Raw genomic sequence first — 22373 nt, 5'->3', positions numbered from 1 at the left:
TGAGCATTTATCTCGACTTGGCCGTTACGACGTCACCAAGCGGTTCAGCCCCAGTTCGCCACCTTCCGTTTGCGCAAACCGGTCCTTGAATTAATAATAACCCAACCTTGTATGTCCTAAGTACATCCAAACATCCTCCTGTGTGATGGTGTATAGAGCCCTTTCTTATCAACGCGTTCGTTTGGGTCTGTTATTGTGGCGCTGGAAAACTGCATGAATATGCATGAGCGCATGCATGATTGCATGACCATCTACATATTTCCAGAATCTTTTATTCATTTTTCTGGCTATGTGATTTGCATGACTGGGTAAGGACTCCACTCATTGTACCCTATCATTATCTTTGCCTGCACCAAAGAAAGACCCACTCAGATGACAAAAAGAAGAATATTCCTTTCTTTTTTAACATATTAATTGCTTGTATGCATCCTTATAATTCTCTCAAGTTAACATCACGGAGATACACAGGGAGCAAATTTATCTCATATGGACATATTAACCTTACAAAGCTTAAACGTTCTGCAAGACAGCATCTGAATATGGATGATTACAGCGAGCCAGAGAATGTCATTCGATTTGAGTGGAAAGTCTTAGTTGATTCATGCACTCATTTCTAAATTTCCAGAACAAGCGACTGAAAGTGATTGCGTACTTGAGCAGCAATTTTATCCCTAATACTGTGACTTAATTTGATGACAAAAGCCCAAGAGACCAGAATATTCCTCCGGAATACGCCTTTCAACATTCCCACCTGCATTCCTGTCCTTCTCTGGCTGAAAGTAACTGATTCACCAACTTCTCATCCATATATGACTTAAACGAGAAGCAAGATAGTGACAGGATACATGTAACCCTTCCAATCAAGAACACGTGTAAGTAAAAATCACACATTAGGGGGGCTGTCAGGATGGATCACAGGAAAATGGAGGGGAAAATGGTGAATAACGGATTATCGCACAAGTCCTCTATGCTCCTTACGGCTCAGCAACAGCAAAACCCACAGCCAAGCCAACAGGCGGACTAACCATAACATATAGGGGTGAACGTGCTCGAGTGTGTATGCGACAATGTGTGAATGAGTGCGTTTTGATGAGAATAAATGTGTGAACAAGCATGTGTTAGTGTAAGCGAGTGTTCGTGTGTGCAGTGGTAGCTCAGTGGTTATGGTACTTGACTAGAAATCATAAAGTTGCTAGTGCAAACCCAACCACTGCTAAGCTGCCTTTAACTCTCAATTGTAAATTGCTTTGGATAAAAGTGTCAGCTAAATGCCGTAAACGAGAGTGAACATGCGTTTGTGTTAGGTTTAACTGTTTGTGTTAGGTTTAACTGTGTGTGTGAGAACATGCGAGTGTGCATGCGTGTTGTACATGAGGTGCGCGCTCTGGCTTGTGTCCCTTCAGGACGCTGTGTACCAAGCATTTGCTGTCTCATTAAGGGCCGCACTCTGCTCACAACAAACTTTTACAAAGAATCATAGCAAGAACCCCTATATATTAAACATTACATAGAGAAGATCATTACTGCAAAAAAAGTGAAAGAAACCCAGTACATTCAGGATGTTAACATATATTCACAGCACTCTGAAACTGAAGTCTGTGGGTTATTTAGTTAATAATGTTATGGCATACTACTTAGGTAACAGCTAAAATTTATTCTGTAAACATTAAAAATAACATTAAAAAGGCGTAGTGACCAAAAGCGAGGAATTACAGTGTGGACTTCCAGCAGGTCCTTGGAGGGTACGGGCTTGAGCACGCACGCACCCAACAGCCTTAGATCAGATCCGAGAGGCGCGCGTGGGTTGCCAGAGGACCTCGGGCCTCCTAACCCCCCCTTACAGCATGAGAGCGCTTTCCTGAGGAAGCGCTGGCTTTTACGCCCGGCTCCTTTCCCTGTCTATCAGGCCGGCCTGTGTAATAAAGATATGGCCTGTAAAGACATTTCAATTGACGCAGCCTTCACTTTCCCTAACAATTCGAACAGGCTAACAGCAGCAGTCATTACACTCCACTTCCAGTGCAGACCTGCGTCTGAACCCATTAGCGGCTAAAGACACATCCTCCTGGGCTCTGGAGCAGCCGACCGCTACGGCTGCCCTCCACCCACCACCGCAGAGTACATTCACGCTGTGTGTGTGTGTGTGTGTGTGTGTGTGTGTGTGTGTGTGTGTGTGAGAGAGAGAGAGAGATCTGGGAGCCTTTAAAGGCAGGGTCTAGCAGCACATGGTTAGTAGGCTGGAGAGGTATGGGGCCCCTCTCACATAGCAGCTTGGGTAATTAACAGTACTACCCCCCTCCCAACACACACACACACACACACACACCTCACAGCCCCCTCACACTCCACCCCCAGGTAAACCCCTCACAAATAGGATCAGGGGCCAGCCATATGGTAGCCTCGGTAGAGCCATAATTCAGAGGGTGGGATTTTCAGGTTGAAGGACCTTTAAAGAGGGGAGGAAGAAACACACCGAGTGACAGTTAGCAGGAGCCTGTGGTAAGTGGTGACGGCACAATTGCTGTTCGACTATACACACAACAGTAGGGCAGTGGCTCATTCGAGAACACATCGTTCTTTGTGATGGACAAGGCTCAGAGCTGTAGGAGTGGTGAGAATATTAGTGTTTCTGAGTGTAGAGAGTGAGGAGGGTGTGAAGGGTTGGTTGGGGGGGAGAGAGAGAGAGGGAGAGAGAGAGAGAGAGAGAGAGAGAGAGAGAGAGAGAGAGAGAGAGAGAGAAGGCTAATAAAGAAGTACTATCAGTGGCTCAGTGTGGCGTGCTTGGCACGAACTCTGAATGGTTTACTTCCTGACTGCTCTCCCTGGACACCTGTTATGACCAAGTGTACAGAGTCCAATGTGAATCTCTGTGTGCGCGTGTGTGTGTGTGTGTGTGTGTGTGTGTGTGTGTGTGTGTCTGCGTGCGCGCGTGCATGCATGCATGCGTATATGCCTTCAGGGAAGGCTGGTGATGTCAGTACAGGGGAAGGTGTTGCACACTGATAACACCAACAGGGCTGGCCATGAACCCCACCCTGCAGGCTCAGCTGTGCTCAGCTCACGGGGGGAGGCGTCTGGTGTCGCTCAGCAAGAGGCCCTCGACACACACATGTGACTCTGCACCGCCGCAGACAAACACTCTGGCGGTTCATCGCAGCTCAGAGCGCCATGAGAACCCAGGCGTACTGCCGGCGATTCTCAGGCTTCCAACTTGCGGAGGAGCCCTCCAAATCCAACGCCGTGTGGAGATTTGTGCTAACTCAATACATATCGGGGGCTTAGAGGAAGACGTTTGTCCAACTTTTCTCAATCTCCTTCTGTAAACCACTTAAGAAGGTCAAACAATCCAGCTGACAAATGGACCGAGCCCCGCCGGGGGAGCGTTTGGGTTGGTGACGCTACCATTAATGACAGCCACCACGGCCAGCTCTCTCTTGCTGGAGTCAGTCATGCTTGTGGGGGGGGGGTGTTGGCATGGCCGGTCTGTCTGTCGGTGGGCGGGGCCTGAGAACGGCTCAAGGCCAAGCTCCAGACTGCCAGCGCCAATAACCCGAGCACTTATTGCGCTAAGGGACCAGGAGACCTACAGATAACCACTTAATAGCCACAAATAGCCTCTGCCTCTCTCATCCATCTTCCTGAGTTTCCCCAGCTTAATCTGCCACTTTTCACATTTTCCTTATGTTGAAAGCTGCTTTACGTGAGATACTGCGGAACAGCCACGTAACCCGGTACCTTACGACACACGCTGAAGCCACATACAGTCCCTGGTCTCGCGAACGGAATGCCATATGACTGAGGATACAATCATCTGCTCGTGGAAAAAAAAATGTGTTGACTTAATTTTGCACCTTTATTAAATGAAGAAAAACCTGTTTCATTAAAAAGACACTTCATTCCTTGCTAATAACTCGGTCACGATTATCGTAACAGCACGGCCCGGCAACAGTGTATGCAGAACGGCTTTGTTGAGTCGTGCCGCATTCCACCCGAACACCACATGCTGACTGCAGTGCTCGCGAAAGAGGCCGTGCACGCGACTCGGGCAGCTCACCGCCGCGCTGGCGAGTGTGAAGAAAATAGTGAGTCAGGCCGTGCAGGCCATCGGCCGACGCCGTGCCCCCTCGTGCCAGATGCGCTCGGCAAAAGGTGGCCCTCGGTTGTCCACGAACGCCAGCGATAGGCTGCATGGGGGGAGGCAAGCTCATGCTGCCCGGCTAGGCTGGCAGAGGTCAACGAACATGACTAAGAATCAGCGGGGGCTTGGGCTGCAGCTGGCTGGTCTGGGAGGATGGAAAGCCAGCCTGACTCAGAGCATGTGTCCTCTCTCCGATTTGAACGGGTGGCAAACAGACCAGACAGGCTAGACATATTCAAATTCCACTGTTCCCAAAAAACAACAACAAAAAAACCCTCTCCAACCTATTTCTGAATTTGGTTACTGCATCCAAATGTGTGTCTGTTCCGTTAAGACTCTGGCCCAGAGTTGGATGGTTCTTTCAATACGTCTCAAGGTGAACTTCATGTTATGCAAACACACACACACACACACACACACACACACACACACACACGAATCCATACATGAAAAATTAAGACTGTTAAACATTAAATATGAACAATCGTAAAGCTGCAGCAAAGAAAAAAAGCTTGTAACGACTACAAATGACTTTAAAAAAAAACTACTGATTGACTTCTGATTACTTAAAGAATGAATGCAATACTACTCATACCAAAAAACGAACGTGTACTTACAGTACACACGCAGTACTACCAGGGTTTTTCCTGTGTAGAGAATTACAAGGCAGATGCCTAGGTCATATTTCGTGATGTCACCAGCTCTCAACAAAACTCAACAAAAGACGGGTGTCTTTATGGAGAACGCTGTTTAGTAACAAGCGTTACACTCGATGGATTTTTTAAAAGACAGACAAGGATGGCGTACTGTGGTAATGGAGGTATTGGCTAAACTTAAATAAGTAAGGAGTTTCGTCTACAAGGCGTCTTTGCTTCATTTATTCAGTGATAATTTGAGTAATAAAATGGTAGTTTTAGTCAATAAAATGAAACACATGTTCCCAATGACAGAATTAGAAAATGTCCATGCTTATAATTTGTCACAGGATGCCAAGATAATAAAAGCCATAGACTAACATTTCGAAACTAAATTTAGCAAAATATACACTGAAGACAAGAGGCTTGAGAAACCTTTCATGAACCCTATTCCTTTCAGTACCAACGCTGATTTCTTTTCAGTAAACACGTGTGGTGGAGGACTTGATTTTTTTTTTTTAAAGGGAGCACAAATTTGAGGGGCAGCTGAAACGAATGCAACACCTTGTCTGCATTCTTGTTCATAGCACTTTTCAAAGCAAATGAACAGTATTAATTCATATTACTGACATAATGCAGTAAATGTGATATTTAATGTCCAACTACACAGGACTGTAAATGAAAACAGCAGCTTATGTTTTATTAGATAGGCACACATTGAGGTTTTTTCCAGTGTTTAATACTGAACAGGGCAATTATGATTTATCATGCTTTAACATGATAATTCTCATTTTCTTCAATTATATAACTATTAGAACTAGTAAAATTGCTTGTAAAAAGACATTTACTTGAGTCAGCTGAAGGCAGAGTACACGTGCACGTGTGTGCACATGATCAAGACAGTATTGCTGCCACTTCCTTTTGAGCCAGAAAAAACCCTGACTACTGATCCTAAAAAATGGATGACTTACCATATGCATGTAGCACCACTCATGCTTACACGCCTGACTGACACGCACCAATGTCACCAAGTCAAATTCCTTGTAAAAGAAATCCACTTGGCCAAATTCTGATACTAAAAACTACGGCTTACATACAGTACACATACAGTACAGTACACACACACACACACACACACACACACACACACACACACACACACAATACTACTCACTAAAAAGATTACTTATGCACAGTACTAAAATAATTGATTGTCTACAGTATGCACACAAGACTACTTGTACTAAAAAATTAGGGATGCACCAATATTGAATTTCTTAGCTCGATGATAATTAGCACCTTGTTGTGGCTAATACTGAATAACTGATCATTTTATCTTTAAACATTTTTAAATCAAGTTCAAACTATAATCTATATATATTAAGCGTAGGACATGTTAAAATCTAAAAGTGGAACAATAAGACATCACATTTATTGTAAAAATATGTTGCAGTTAACACAAAGAAGAACAAAAATAATCAATTATATTTTCTAACCCTTTCTCAAATGTTGTCACTTTTTGCTTTGAAATTGTGCAGGCAAAGAAAGCCTGTGGCTGGGAATCCCCAGAAAAACAAAACAAAAAACAAAAAACACATAACCGCAAACTTATATGGTCACCAACATCAGACACATTGCTAAATGAGAAAACAGAATAATGTTTTTAAAAAACACATGAAATTTGATGTAATAATGAGTCCAAACACCAGTTGCACTTAACAAAATAAAACTAACCAGCTCTTATTATTAGCATTTTCTTAAACTTAACTGTAGTAATGTACAAACTAGCTCTAGATTTAAAAGAAGGCTTAACCTGCTGGGTCCATGAAAATGACTGGTTACAATTATTGGCCAAAATTATGATATTTAACTAACAGCAAGAAATTACACATGATCTGCAAAGATCAGCCACAGATATAAAAACTACTGAGAACTTACAGTTCTACTACTCAAATTACTGATACACAACACTACTTGTACTATAAACAGTTACATAAAGTACATATGCAACACTAAACACTGATTTCTTAGAAAATGCACACACATTACTACTCATAATAAAAACTACTTACTATTTATAGTACACAAATTCAAGTACTCATCCTAAAAAACAACTGACTACTTACAGTATATACTGTACACTGATATATACGGTATACTAATACTCAAAAATAAATTACTTACAGTATTAAAACAGTGACGACCACTCACACTAGAAACCAATTATTTTCTTACAGTATGCACATTAGTAGTAATACTACTGATTACTGACGATATGCAATACTAAAACTGTTGATGTACATTGGAAACTGGGACACTTGCAGTGCTCAAACAAGCAAACAAAAATCAGCCTTCTTGTTGGAGAGAGGGTTGTACTGTGGGAAGGTTTTAACTCATTCTGCCTCAGACATAACCAAAACTGCAAACAGTTCGAACAATCCTTCTGGTGGAGTCGCCTGAAGCATTGCACCAGGTCTAAGGCAATAACGGCCCAAAACGATAACCTGTCTCCAGTGGAGCCATCCACAGGAATGGCTTACACAGCCCATGCGAAAACTACGGACAGGAATTGTACTTTGCACTAGGCACAAAATCATATCAAAAAAGAGCCCCTAGTATTGCTGCCAGAGGGTTAAAGAGCGTTTTATTTTCCGGCCATGCTGGGAGTTGCATAAATGAAGTCTTACAGAGAGCATTGTATTTTAACCAAAGGGAAGTGCTGAACTGCAGGATTTCAGTAGTTCAGGTGACGTAACGAACACATTTAACTGGAGTTAATGAAACCAAGATGAAACCAACAAACCAACTCAAGGACACCTGGTCCTTCTCTGAGCTCGAGATGCGCCTAAAAACAACAACACTGTTTTCCATGTATTTAATAAAGCGTACAAACCCTTCTGGTGTTGTTCTAGTATAAATATTGTAACACCAAGTGCTCCTACAATATTGCTTATCCAACTCCCATTTCACTCCTGAGAGAAACAGAGAGATTAATTATTTTCTGCATTGAGAGCGACACATAATGGGACAGCTAAATATAAGTATGAGCAATGTCGGCAGCGTCAGGGCTCCAAATCGAGCCATTCACTCAGAGTAGAGGGCTTTTTAGGAAACGGTTTCCTCCAAACCAAGAGCAGGACTTCCAGCTCCTCCTGTTCAACCTGGAAGCCATGCACAGCCACTGCGTGTTGCAAAGGGATTCGCACGTTCACAGGTTCTTACAGCGCTGATTACATCTCAGCAGCAATGAGGCGGCGACAAACGCTCGCCGCTTTAAGGGTGAAAAATACATGAAGGACCGGAATCGATGAAGACAGAGGAAAAATGAGAGAAAAACGAGACATAATGAGGGAAAAGAAGAGAGAGTAACAAATGAGAAAGGGAGCACGTGAGAGAGAGAGAGGGAGGGAGGAAGTAGAGGCGAACAGAGACGCTGGCACGGCTCCAACTTCGTCTCTTTCGCGATCAAGACAGCGGACCGCGGCTCCCCGGATGCAGCACAGGCGCAGAACGGCCCGAGCAAGACGAGAGTGGCCATGAACGTGTTAACTCGGAAGGGCTTCACCGCCCTCAGCCCCCATCCGCATGCCCGGACTTCAAAGGTAACGCCGTCTCTTCGCTCGGCCTGCGTGTCTGCCAAACACAAGGCCTCTTAAGTGTCACTGACGGCTGCGGTTGGTGCTTAAAAAAAAAACAACAAAAAAAAAGCCCCCTCACTTGTAAGCTCGTCGTGCTGGGGGTACTGTGACCTGCAGGCTGTCTGGTTCCTTATAATACTTCTTTTGAGAAAAAAACAAAACAAAAGAACATAAAAACGATGCAAAAGACGAGGTGTGGAAGGTTAATGTTAACCACAGAGGACTCAGACAAGGGCGAAATCTGTCTGAACCGTGCACCCCTGCAGTTCACGACTGTTCAAATCGAATGAACACGGGGTAACATGCACTATAGTTACATCCAGGTAGTTGAAACCGCTTTGATAAAAGACTTCTGTGTCAATTTGGCATCTTGTAGGTAAGAACAAAACAGTAAAGAAAGTTTTCCCCCCACTGGTCTTCGTGTTATTACACTGTATAATATGGAGGCCTGCGTGATTAATAAGCCCATGTCATAAATTATACTGAACACAGTCAATCACTTATTATAAATGACTCACTTCTTGCTTACATTTTCACAAAATTAAGTTCTACATGCAAGACAGAAGCTAACTACTAACCCACAAAAAAAAGAAGACAATCAAAAATGTACCTCAACCTGTATGACAGAAAGCATCCTCTGTCAATAAACAGGACACGTTCTTCCACTTTTCATTACAGCTCAGCTATTAGCAATTAGGAAAGGTATGTCAAGAAAGGCAGCCCTGAGGTTTCTATGGCCTTGCATGTCAAGCAAAGCACAGCTCTGAATCTGGGAGTCCTGAACTCTTCGAACCAGGTCACAGCCAGGAAGAGTGTGTGAGCCAGCACCACTGTGGTGGGTGGGGGCTGTGTGTGAGCGTCAGAGCCTGTTCCTCCACGACCACCCAAACGCTTCGCCCACCGACGTGACCTGGCTGGTAACCAAGCGTTCCGCCCACCGACGTAACCTGACCTGGCTCGTAACCAAACGCTCCGCCCACCGACGTAACCTGACCTGGCTCGTAACCAAACGCTCCGCCCACCGACGTAACCTGGCCCGCGGCAGAGGCCGGCAGGCAGCTTTGACGAGCGATCAAAGTTCCAGCACATTCCTGGGCCGGGCGTCAGGGAGACCAACTGGGAGAGCGCCGTTTTAGTCCAGTGCCCTTAGCAGGGTGCATGCACACACCCGCACGCACGCACGTGCTACCATGCCAAGACACATGACATGGAAGTGTTTGTGCTTGGAATTTCATCTTTATCTTAGCTTTCTCTGGGCAACGGAGGCTGCACGTGTAAACACAAACCAGTCACGTGGGCCGTGATTAAGAGATTGAGACAGTGATACTGCTATCTTGTTCGGTCTTTCCAGGCTGAAGTTGTGCTGAGAATAGCTCATCTGCCTTCATTCAGGCCACAGTCTAAGTCACATATTACATTGACAGTGAGCAGGCATCCATTATTTCAACTAACTGCTGCCACTCTACCGTGTCCTGTTTGGTGGATTTTGCAGTTAGTGGTGTATACTGCATGCAAAATGTTTTTACTTATAGTACTATAAAACCACAAAACTACTGAGCCGCATCATAAAGAACTTGATGTGTTACTAAAAAAACAAAAAAACAAAACAAAAAAACCCAAAAACCCTCATGTCTCATTCCCATTAGAGTCTAGTGAACCACTTCAAAACCCCAGATATTGACAATGGAGATAAAACTTTAAAATTCATAGCCGTTTCCATTAAATTAAATCCCATTAAATTCTTTTAAAGCCCTCTGTGATCCAGAATTCAAATACTGGAATAAAACCTGCAAACAGCACATGAAGTGTTTACAAAAAGAGAAATTGCATTAAAAATTCACACCGGAACGATATAATGTTGCATCTTCATTTCTCCCTGTTCTTTTGGTGCCACTAATCTCAGTCAGCCTTGTGCTACCAGACCCACAGTCTGATGCATTTCCAGGGCCTTTCAGAATATACATGCACTCGTGTGGCCGGCATTCCGAGCAGGACATTGATTAGGGATTTCCAACTGTAAGCTCACAGATCACCTTCCTGGCTGTAACGACCAGAGCTCTTGGGGGAAAAGAGGAAATTAAGGTATTTCCCAATTCATTTCCTGATGGCTGCTGTGTGCAACAAAGGTTTCTCAAAGTGTCTATGTGATATAAAATGTCAATTATTTTAGCGTTTTCAAGACCTTAAATGTCCTTTATGAGGATACAAAGCACTACAGACTTATCAATGAGTGTGCCCACATATCCAGCCATTTCTATACTCACCTAGTGTATATCTAACCTACTTCAAATCAGGTATTGTGATTCATATCAGAAAATAACTGCTACCAAACACCAAAGCTGCGCAGTTACACGTATCACGTTGCTCAGCACACAGCTGAAGGAGGCGGGGACGAGGAATTAAATTTTAATTTGCAAAGCCCCAGTCCTGTGTGTGCTGAACGCGGAGGGGAACACATGACACGCAAGCTCTCCATGCCAGGGCCAGATTCAATTTACTCAACCTTTCACAGCTGCATGCACCAGAGAACACTCACTACACTTTAGCGCGCTCTCCAAAGCCCATGTTCCGCGGATGAGCCAGGGCCCGGGCTGGTGCTAATTCTCTTCCTATCCTCCTCTACCTTCCTTTCCCTCCCATAGCCACTCTTCCACAGACTATTAACTCCCTGTGCGGAATGCTCCAATACATGTTAAAATAAGAAAGAATTAAAAGGTTGCAACTCCGCCCCATAGCCTGGTAGCAGGTGGGGGCAGCGCACGCTGCAGCGAGGGGTTTCCCTCGCCCATCTCGAAGCGCGACGAGCCTGGGGACAGAGCTCAGGTGAGCCTGGCTCTGCGGCCTGAGAAACGCGGGAGCGGTGAGCAGGCGCAGCTGGAGTGCAGACAGCGAGCCCCGGGAAATGGCTCTCGGGAAAGGTCGGGCGATGAGGGGGCAAGGCGTCGGGGCACAGAACGAGCACACAAAGGGCACGGAAAGGCTGCAGCATCCCTACGTCCCCAGTGGAGGGATCCAAACTGCGTCTGAAGACTGAGAGCCTTTATTGCACTCAGGAAGGGTCGGGTTCGAAAGCAGTCCGATTTCCGAAAGCATTGGGTAGGATAGTGCAAAGCTTGATGCACCAAGGGTTTTTGTTATTGATGTGATCTAAGTTCTATCTATACTGTAAATATAAATTAACCTTCATGTCGGTTTCGTGCAGCAGGGAACACGAACTTAAGCAGGGAACTCAAAAGTTATTCATCTGAATAACCTGATAATTGACTAATGCTCTGCGTTAGCATAAGGAACAGAAAAGACAGAACTAAATGATTGGTAAGGTCCTCGGCTTATAGCTTAAAACTGAAAATAAAGTTGGGAAACTAAACACATCATGTGTTTTTTTTCCACATTCATCTTCGAGTGTATGCTGCAAATTGGAACTCCTTAACTTGAGCTCAGTCAACAGCTCCCTGGAAGAGCGTCTGCGATAAGTGAAAGGCTGATATTCCTGCATCAAGGAGCGTGTTTGGGTTTTTCTCCGAAGGACAAGGACCTTAACTCCTCTCCTTTTCGCACATGGCGAGTCAGCTTTTCATCTCTTTTCTTCAGTCCTCAGACTGCCCACTGTCAGCCACAATTAGTCTACCCATTTATTTACTGCACGTTGTCTATAAAAGTTCATCAGAGAATCATCAAAAGCATCTTGCCGACGAATTAGTCTTTTTTGTTCAAACTAATTAAGAACTGACAACGACCGACTCTTGTCTCTTAACTAGGGCTGATCTTCTGTTTCTTATCTGCTCCGGGACAAAAGCGACTTTCCCTGCTACTACCGTCCCAGGTGAAGATATCGAGCCTCACGGATGCATCGACATCAATGCCCTCCGTGGTCCCTAAACGCTGGCTCAAAGCGACTAAATTTTTTTCGACGTAAAATCTATTTTCGCCTGACTTTCTGGCCGTCAACAGATTCCATGCGAGTTCCTGCCGCACTCCGGCTCTACTACACAGAAGTTTACATCTGTTGGTCCAACTACGCTCTGGCTTAGAAACAATGTCTTAAAAAGCGGCGGCAACTCGTTTAAATGTAAGCAGCCCGCCCTTACCAGACGACGCCGAAAGCTCCGTATCCGATGGGCCTGTCGGGTTCAATGTCCAGCTGCTGATGCTGCAAGTGATGCTGGTGATGGTGGTGGTGCGCCTTGACGGCCGCCGCCGCCGCCGCCTGCACCTGCGCCGGCGCCGCGGCCGCCGCCGGGCCGGGAGCTTGTCCCGGAGCGGGCGAGGGAAAGTACGGCTGCTGCTGGCTGGGGTTCAGCATCACCGCCGCCGCCGCCGCCGCCGCCGCCGCCGCCGCCGTGGAGGCGTGCTGCTGCACGGGGTGCACCGCCGCGGCCGAGCCGGGGTGCTGCAGATGGTGCTGACCCGGGTGGTGGTGGTGCTGCTGCGGCTGCTGCTGCTGCTGCTGCTGCTGCTGCTGGAGGTGCGGGGGAGCGAGATGCGCTAGCTGGTGGTGGTGGTGTGCGTGATGGGCCGCCACTGCCGACGCGCCGCCGTTGTACGCAGCCATCATTTTTGCGGCGTTGGTAGCCGTCGTTCCGCAAAGAGCCATTCACTCAACAGCCGGGAGAGGAAAAAAAACCCCAACAAAAACAAAAGGGACGAGAGCAAAATGGGTCTCCAATGAGATCAAACGGGCGAGGAGATGGAAGGCTGTCGAGATAGCGGCAGTGGTCGTCAAACTGTCATTTATGCAACCGAGACATACACATCCAAACCAAACTGCTCGGCATATATTAAAATAAGTGTGACTTGATGTCATATTAGCATGCGTGCGCACTCTCCTACAGCCAACTCCACGGCCAGCGCGCTTTATCTTGTTCTAAGATCTGACCTACTTCTGAAAAATGTTCTATACGCAGGCACCACCAGCAAATTCCCTAAATGTTGACTACAATCACAATCGCGTACAACCAGAGTATCCGAGATGAGGAAAACAATGCTAAACTAACTGAAAATAATAATAATAACAATAATAATAATAATAATAATAATAATAATAACAATAAAATAATGTGGATGCGACGAAAAGAAAAAAACCCGCTCCCCCCACAATAAATAAACTGTGCACGGCCTTAATTGTCCCTCATGGTGGTGGAGGGAAGCACCGCGCCGCGCTCGAAGCTCCGCTCTTATTTCCCTCTTTTAGTGTGAAAGGGGAAATAATCGACGAATGCGTGTCGACCGAGCAATGCGCCGTTCATCTTTTAGATTTCTTCACGTTTGCCATGTTCACCGATCCAGCACCGACGCCGTTTCCACCGCCAGGGCTGCATGCAGTTCGGGGAAGTTGCACGGATCTCAGGCAAGGCCACGGCCGACGACTTGGTAGCTGGCTGCAAACCGCCTCACTTATTTTCGGTGTTGAAAAGTGGACAGAATCCCCTCCATAAATGCCAAATCCCGCTTCGGCCAGTGCCGGACGAGCCTCCCCGAGTCGGTTCGGAAAGCTCAGCTTTGCAGCGAGCTGGACGGCACGGCGAAATGACTCGAAGGATGCGAAATGCGGGGTCGCTGTCTTCTCCTCCAAATGTCAAAATTGCCGAAGCCTCTCTTTTCCTGCAGCCCCCATCGTGTTGATCAGACGTGCGATCCCTTTCCCTAGAACGGGCGAAACAAAAATCCTTCGCAAGGCGGTCAACTTATCTTCCCCATCGATTCCGGTGCGTGTTTTTTTCCCCCCGCTGGGTCACCGCGACGTTGTTTTCAACAGCGTGGGCATAAATCCAGCAGCAACAACAAAAAATAAATATATATGAAGGGATCAAAAGGAAAAAAAAAACATCCAGTGTTCGTTTGCGGTCACAAAACAAGCAGCCAGTGTCCTCACCCCGCAGCCGGATGGTGCTGCCAGGACCTAAACGCGCAGCCCGGGCTGCACTGGTACTCCGTCGTGTGCCGTCGTGATTGACGGACGTTCGGCCAATCACAACGCGAGCCTCGCGTCTTTTGATGTTGGGACGTCCAATCGGCTTGCAGAGAGAGAGACGGCGACTGGCCCTGTTGCGTGTGAAACTGACGCCATTGCGGTTATAAGAGCGCGGCTGGATCGTCGTAGAAGCGTATGGAGCCGCTGAGCCCAAATGGCGCGCTACAGGCTCAGTTGCCTACAACGGATTAAGGCGACGCAAAGCAACCAATTATCGCTCGCCACTGTGGAGCGTTTTTGGACGAAGATGATTGCCATGATCCGCTGGCCAATTATTCCGCACGTCGTTGACGAACCCGGGGTAAAGGTAAGGGCGGCCAAGTTTGTGTGATCATGATTCATGCAACTTTATTGTCTTTGTCCTTAGATGCGCAACATCCGCACGAAGACTTATTACTGTTACAGTCAGTATTGAGTAATAAACACTTAGAACGGTATTTACATATTTAAACGTGCTTTTTATGTTTTGTCGCCTTGTTCTGTTTATTTATCCCGGCCCTTTTTCAAGTCTCATACATATGTGTGTGTGTTAAATACTACACAATTGAAAATAGTCTACTTCATCAAGATTCTAAATGTTTTAAAAGCTGCTATCAAATAAAAATAACTGTAGTAGTAACAGCTGAATTTGACAGGGGCTGGAGAGGAAACTTCTAAATGGGCATTTTGGTGGATGTAAATGATGACAAAATGATGTGTCTCACCCATATTTCCCCTGCAGTGTGTCCAGTAGGATATCTCTCAATATTTTTACAGAACTGGTGGTGTATTCTGTCTGGTTGTCAAAGAATACATAACTCACAGGTAATATATGCATTGCGAGGTTGTCTGGAAAGTAAAAAAAAAATCTCAGTCTACTCCAAAAGTACTATGTTTTTAAAACTACCATGGTTGGTATGTTCTTGTCTGGAATACATTATATTTATTTTAGCCAGAAAACAAGCTAATCTAGTCTATTAGCTAGTCAAGCTAATCTAAACAAGCTAGTCTAATCTAATCTAATCTTTAACTGAAAATAAACACAAAAGAATCATAACCTGAAGACATTGATAATGCACAATATATATAAAATATAAATGAGTTATTAAATATTAGACCTACCCAGAACACATGACTTGTATAAAACAAATGTACCCACTTACATTTTTAATGTGGCATTGGGTGACATGTCACACAGTCCATTCTTTCAAGGAAATCGTGTCATCGCAATTAGAGAGCTACCAGTTGTTGAGTCTCTCCCTGTTGTAGCATTAAGCAGTGCGACTAATTCAAGGTGAGCCACCACGGAGAATTCCAGGAACTGTGACTGCCCAACATTTCTCATTAGATACTGTCACTATTTAAAACAAAGCAATTAATCCCCATGCCTAGGCTCAAAATAAGACACTGTCCTCCTTTAAGTGCAGTCCTAGTTCTTATAGATGAGTGTGACATGATCCACATTGAGGCTAGCTATGCTTGTCACCTGTTCAGGCAGATTAAGTCGGGCTCTCTGAAGACATGGTAATCAGGCCCTGTTGTCCTTTTTCCTGAAGAGAAACCCAAATGCTCAAATAGGAACAACCCACCCTCTACTACTCTGTCCTGACCATGTATAGCTTAGACTGTGGTTTATATAAAGCGTATGTTGCAATATTTAAACACCAAGACCATTCTATAAGTAATTAAACCTCTGTCCAAGCCCATTTCCTGGACTTCACTCATGATTTGGTTGCTAATGCACATAAGACCATGGCACAATGATTATTTACGCATATAATCTGTTTAGACAGCATATTAAGTATGTCCCTAGCTCTTTACCTGGAAGTAGCTGTGTGTGGGCTGCTCTGGTCTACGGCACCACATCGTGGTATGGGAATCAACACTTGGACCCAGAGCCCTCCGGTATGAGGTCAACATCTTGTTCTGATTTCTTGCCTGAATCCTGTGAGATACTGTTGCCCCAAACTCCCAGTGATTTCTCTTGATTGTTAAGGTTCTAAACAGGACTAATTTGTTGGTAAAAAGACCCTGAGGGAGCACAAGGCAGTGGAAAGCATAAGTTCTTGAGATTGGGAGACATTATTGACTCACTGTCCTGTAGATTTAGGAACAACTAAGCATATTTCACATTTCAGTAGAGTTGAAAGGTGTTGTGTCTTCTGCAAAACACACAGCAATCTGAAGTAAAATAAGCTTTAAATCCACTCAAGTCCACTTTGTTAAGACTACAGCTCCTGTATTTGCCAGATCAAAGCTTTGCTTTTTCTTGCCTTTTGTACTTTTCCTAGCACAGAGTGCCTCTTGAGTTGCGAGGCTCTGAAGATGCGGGTGCGCCATGGTACACGTGCCTCAAAATAACCTGAAGCAATCAGGAGGAGGAGAGAGATCATCTTAGAAAAATAACGCATGCCTTTCACCACCAGGTGTGCTGATGGACACTATGTGGTTTATGAGTATGGTGCTTAATTTACCAATTTCCTCTGCAACACCAGAGGTCGTCAGCACACACCCTACACCCTGCACATAGCTCTGACTGGCCTTTATAATGCTATTATACACATGTGTTCTCAAATAAAGCTCTTCACTTACAACAATATTGTCTCATTTTTTGGAGGTGCTCCTGTTGAGGTATTTATTTCCATTCTATCTTAAGGACTTTATTCCAGTTTGATATTGTATTTCATTAGTCATCAAAACTCCATGCTACAAGGTATTTACTATCTGACGTTAAATACAATTTGCCTGATACATATATTCAAATGCATTTACATGTGTTTTGATATTGGGTTGTGGGGTTATACGAAGCAGACATTCAGTAGTTATGGCTGAAATTCAGAAATTGATCCGCTTAACAGGCATTGTTTGCTTTGCTATACATATCTGCTGAGTTTGTGAGACTTATTCATTATTGTTCCCTTCCCTTTGTCCTGCTTTGTGGGTACAAGCTGAACACCAAGAAACCTCTTCAAAAAGACTTTTCAAAAAAGTACAAAAGAAGACAAGCAAAGACACAAATGGAAGGAAGAAGAACAGGATGGAAGAGAAGGAAGCTGTAGCCCCAGGTAATTGCAATTCTCCGATATCATCGATACGGTTTGAAGATGCTGCTCTACTGTCTGCGCCAGGGAGGTGCTGTGTAGACTAAGGTGACCTAGGACTGGTGATGCAGACAGAAAGCTGGTGTCCTAGTTCAGATTCTGCCACAGTGCTTGGGGCACCGTGCAGAGGATATGTATGGAATAGGCCTGCACAGACTATAGTTTGTAACTGGAGCGGAAAACCGACGGCCTGAAGCTATGCAAAGGCATCTCGAACAGAAACATGCTGTTGGCTGAAAACTCCGAAGGCAGCCTGTTCATTGCCGTGTGCTAGAAATATGATAAATGAAGATGAAGGGCATTTACCCAATCAATACTCCCTCATATTCAGGTACAGTGAGGAAGAACTCTTTGACAGAAGACGCCTGTAATTGACAGAAGACGATCTGTAATTACACCACACACATGGCACTTTTGTTGGCAGGCTTATTTGTACAGTGGCTGTAATGCATTACTCCGTGGAGAATGTTTCAAGGATATATTATATCTAAACTGAAAGTATAACCTGCACAAAATAAACAATTTGTATGTCGTGACTTTTGCTTCACCTAATTAAATGAAATAAATGATCATCCTATTGGGAACCTGCAGATAGATAGAAACCAAAAGTCCCTATTCAAACCTAAAAATAAATTAATAAAATGCACTGCAGTTTTGTCTTGAATGACATTATAAAGACCTTATGTGACTAGAAGGTCCTTTTGGAGTAATTGAGTCTTTAGGTGAGAATTTCCTCATTGTCAAAGGAATTGTATAACCACTGCAAAAGCAATGTGTAATTTGAAATGAAACCATTACTGACTTACACTGAAGGTGTGCTATGCTGCTTTGAAGTTGCAAGGTACCCATAAGTAAATGTCAAAATATAAATCCATAGCAATAAACTGACCTCGACCTGTTGATTTAAGTGTACCTCCAGGATATATCTTACTGTGTCTACAGCTGGATACCTACTGATACTCATTTAGTAGTCATGAATAAAAGCTAGTAGGTGCTAGTTATCCTTGCATTAGATATGTATAGTGGATTCAGAAAGTATTCAAAGTCCTTTACTTGTTGCACGCTTTGATTTGATTTTGAATGGATATAATTGCCATTTTTAGCCATCAATCTACACTTAATCACCCACAGTGAAGTGAAAACGTGTTTTTAGTTTCAAAAGTTAATTAAAAATTAAAAACTGAAGCCTTTTATTCACAAAAGTATTCAGACTCTTTGATGTGATACTCCAAATTGTGGTCAGGTGCATCCCATTTGCTTTAATTATCTTTGACATGTGGCTAGAACTCTGTTGGAGTCCATCTGTTGCAATTTGAGTTGGCCTGTTATAAGGGCCCATAATTTACAATGCATTGTCAGGAAAAAAAACAAAACAAAACAAAAAAACAAGCCACGACATCCAAGGAATCGTGTGTGGATCGCTGCAATCAAATTGCGGCAACTCGCAGATAAGGACCAGGATGTAAAACACTATCTAAGGCTTTGAGTGTTCCCAGGACCACAATGGTCGCAATGATTTTGAAACAGAAGGAGCATGGCACAATTTGAACCTATCTAGAGCTGGCCATAGGGGTCAAACTGGGCATTGAGGCAAAAAAAGGCCTTGCTCAGGGAGGTAAAACAGAACTCAACAGTCACTCTAAAAAAAACTCTGAAGGGCTGTGCATAAGTGGGAGAATCTACTGGAGGGATAACCAGTTCCATAAATCAGGCCTTTTTGGCAGAGTGGCAAGATGGAAGCCAATGTGGAGCAAAAGGCATATGACAGCCTGCTTGGAAAGCACTCTGGAAAAGACTCCGGCAACATGATTCTCTGGTTCGATGAGATGAAAAATGAACTGTTTTGTGCAAAAGTAGGCACTGTACATCACCTGGCTATAATCACCTGGCTACAATCCCTACGGTGAGAAAAGGAGGTGGCAGCTTCATGTTATGGAGGTAAAGAGATAAAGGCAGCCAAACACAGGAACATCCCTGCAGAATATCTCCTCCAGAGCACATGCAAATTCAGACTGGGGCAACAGTTCACCTTTTAACAAGACAATGACACGAAGCACAGAACCATAACAGTACTGGATTGGCTTCAGGGCAGGTCTCTGAGAGCCACTTTACACCTTGTATTAACTTGCGTTTTTGATGGTTGGAGCACACGGGGTTCACTTGACCGCAGAAAAAGCCATGTGTAAACATATTCGTGGCATCTTGATCACATTTAATACAAGTGTAAATGGAATGTGTCTTCTGTATCCGCATACCAATATGTACACGCCTGCTCTTGTGCCACAGCAGATGCATTGTGGCTTGTTGTAGATGTTTTCTGCCTTTATTTAACAGCATGTAATGCTGGAAATAATATGGCAACTGAAACAATGTGTGGATTGGTGTGCGTTTTACATGGGAGAGAGAGACTGGATCTCATATGGTCACATCAAGGACGAAGTTTAGTGAAAGGCGTAACCAGAATCCAGCAAAAGTAAATCCAGATACATTCCAGATATGAAAGACATAATGTAAGGTGTCCTTGAGTGTCCTGTAGCGCAGGCAAAGCCCAGAATTAAACCTCATCTAACATCTGCGGAGGGAGCAGGATATGGCAGTTCACAGATGCTTGCCTTCCCGTCTGATGGAACTTAAGAGGTTTTGTCATGAGTAATGGGATAAACTGCCCAAATGTAGCTGTGTAAGGCTGTCAAAGGGGCTTTTACAAGGTATTGAGTAAAGGGTCTGAATACTTCTGTGAATAAGAGATTTCAGATTTGTAATTAAATTTTCTAAAAAATGTTTTCACTTCATATTTTTTTGGGTGATAAAGTAGGGATTGATGGTACATGGTAATTACTTCCATACAAAAATAAATCCACAACACAATAAAGTATGCAACAAATAAAGGAGTCTGGATACTTGCTGAAACCATTGTATAAGTAGGGACTCCTTGTCATGACAGCTTTTTTTTGGGGGGGGGGGGGGGTGGGTGGGGGTTGCAGGACAAAGTCCAGAAATGCACAATCACTGAAGCTGATAGTGAGACAATGAAGCATTTAACTTCACGAAGCCCATGAAAGAGGGAGAGAGAAACAGAAAAAAGACAAATGAGAGGGATTTAAGAGAGAAAAATTAGAGTGAGAGAGAGAGAGAGAGAGAGAGAGAAAAGGAGAGAGAGAGAGAGAGAGGCAGGCCTGTGTGAAAAGTGCAAATGAAACCCAGCAAAAGCGTGTGTTGCATTTTTGACACAGCTGCAGTATGAAGAGGCCTTCACAGAGGCCTGCTGGTACTGACCTCTCACTCCGGGAGTCAGCTCTATTTAAAGAGCACCGAATATTTCTCCAGTCTATTTTTAGACCTCTGCCTTGGGCACATTTCCATTGGAGGGCGTGAAGAGGGGAGTAAAATTGCTCACGTTTGTGACATGATCACTTTTTTTCCATCCTCACATGTACCCCAAACCATTATGAGCCACGCCGGTGTCTGATCACGTTAATGGGAGCTTTGATTTAGAACGTTTGGGAAATTTAACAGTCTGGTGAAAAGCATCGGAGACCAGAGGTGATAGGCGGTACTGACATTTTCATTTGCTGTTCTACTTTTTTGGCATTTGCGGATCTTAAGAGGACATGCTTGAATTGGCAAGGAGCCCAGGGAACACGGTCCATTCATTATTCATTATTATTGCCTTTTAGAGTGGATGGTCCCTGTGGATATGGCACACAAGAGCACACTGTCCTTCTCTCCATAAGCATGTATATGTTCCATGCTTGATAAAAGTCTTCACAGTAAATGAAGGCAGAAATCCTTTATCTTCAGACTACACCTCTGGATTATCTGGGTGGGCGGTTGAGAATAAACAGAACACAATGAAAGTTCTCTCTTGCTTATTTATGTTGTTTATTTACTTTTATTAACTTCTCTGTAAAATCTGACTTCATTAAGACCTGTTTGTTTTTTTCCAACTATATGTCTAAATATAGCCGTAAGTGATGATCCACATTGTCCAAGCATGTTTTAGCATGTCTTTGCAAGCTGGCAGTTGATGTGATAGCACCCCATACTGATGCAAGTTCACCGGTCTCTGTATTTTGCTTGGGGGGTTTGCATCTCGGGTGTATTCTATTTTAAAACCAGTAGTTTTTCTGTTTTATAAAGAGCAATTCAGCAGTCATATTATTCAGATATGACACAAAACTGGGGCCTATAACACTCCCCAAAGACTGATTCCAAATAAATTCTGCATGCATCCACAGCATGTATTTTTGTATATGCCATTCGGGTTTTGTGACAATCAGACACTCCATGGCCTCCATGCAGTTCCCATTTTGCTAACTGATTATAAAAAAAAAGGAGACTGACTGATATGTGGCAGCTATGGTATGTTTACAAAGTCATTATATTTTTGATCATTATTTATAAGCAAACTGTTAATTGCTTCTATACCTATATGCAAATGACTACATGACTAGTTTGAAAAGCACATTTCACGGGAAGGCTTATAACAATGTAACACAAAGTATTACACTGTTTAAATTTCTTATTCATAATTACAATAACTTTTTCTATGTTGTATAGTGTACATATATATTTATGATGATGTATATATAGGGCCCTCTATTGCTGAAACTGCACCTCAAAGTCCATAAATAAAGTTTCATGAGAATTACTCAAAAAATTCCTGAATTACAGCTGTTTTTAATTAATAAGTGGACCTTGGATTGGCATTGACACCATACTGTGTACAAATATCTACATTTTTGATAAAAGTTGAGATTCATTCTTTGTGACTATTTTAATACAAAATTTGTGACAATTGGGGGGGGGGGGGGGGGGGGGGGGAAGCACCTTTTTGATATTGTGCAAATTATCTCCAAATCCACAATGGCAGTCTGAAAAGGACTGTAGTTATACAGCAGGTCCCTGCTG

General features: G+C 44.0%; 1 protein-coding gene and 1 long non-coding RNA gene across 6 annotated transcripts in view; one reads left to right on the top strand and one right to left on the bottom strand.

The window, feature by feature from the left end:
- nlk2 (nemo-like kinase, type 2) overlaps positions 1-14297 on the bottom strand; it is a 43906-nt gene extending 29609 nt beyond the window's left edge. Inside the window, exon 1 of the mRNA XM_035534407.2 lies at positions 12500-14297. Coding sequence (XP_035390300.2) covers positions 12500-13005 — 506 coding nt within the window. The 5' untranslated portion in view covers positions 13006-14297. The remainder of the gene's footprint in view (positions 1-12499) is intronic.
- Positions 14298-14430: 133 nt separating this feature from the next.
- LOC145651806 (uncharacterized) lies at positions 14431-18017 on the top strand. Of its 5 annotated transcripts, none has more exons than XR_014117819.1 (4): positions 14431-14689; positions 15139-17074; positions 17310-17426; positions 17794-18017. It is a non-coding gene; the product is annotated as an uncharacterized LOC145651806 (long non-coding RNA). The 5 variants fall into 5 exon arrangements; XR_014117818.1 differs by having other exon boundaries at positions 15104-17074; XR_014117816.1 differs by having other exon boundaries at positions 14434-16787; positions 17018-17074.
- Positions 18018-22373: the final 4356 nt, after the last annotated feature.

Source organism: Electrophorus electricus, chromosome 17 (assembly GCF_041902795.1).
Source record: "Electrophorus electricus isolate QZ-2024a chromosome 17, ASM4190279v1, whole genome shotgun sequence".
Taxonomy (NCBI): Eukaryota; Metazoa; Chordata; class Actinopteri; order Gymnotiformes; family Gymnotidae; genus Electrophorus; species Electrophorus electricus.
Note: the sequence above shows the minus strand (reverse complement) of the source record. Positions and strands in the feature narration are given on the sequence as shown.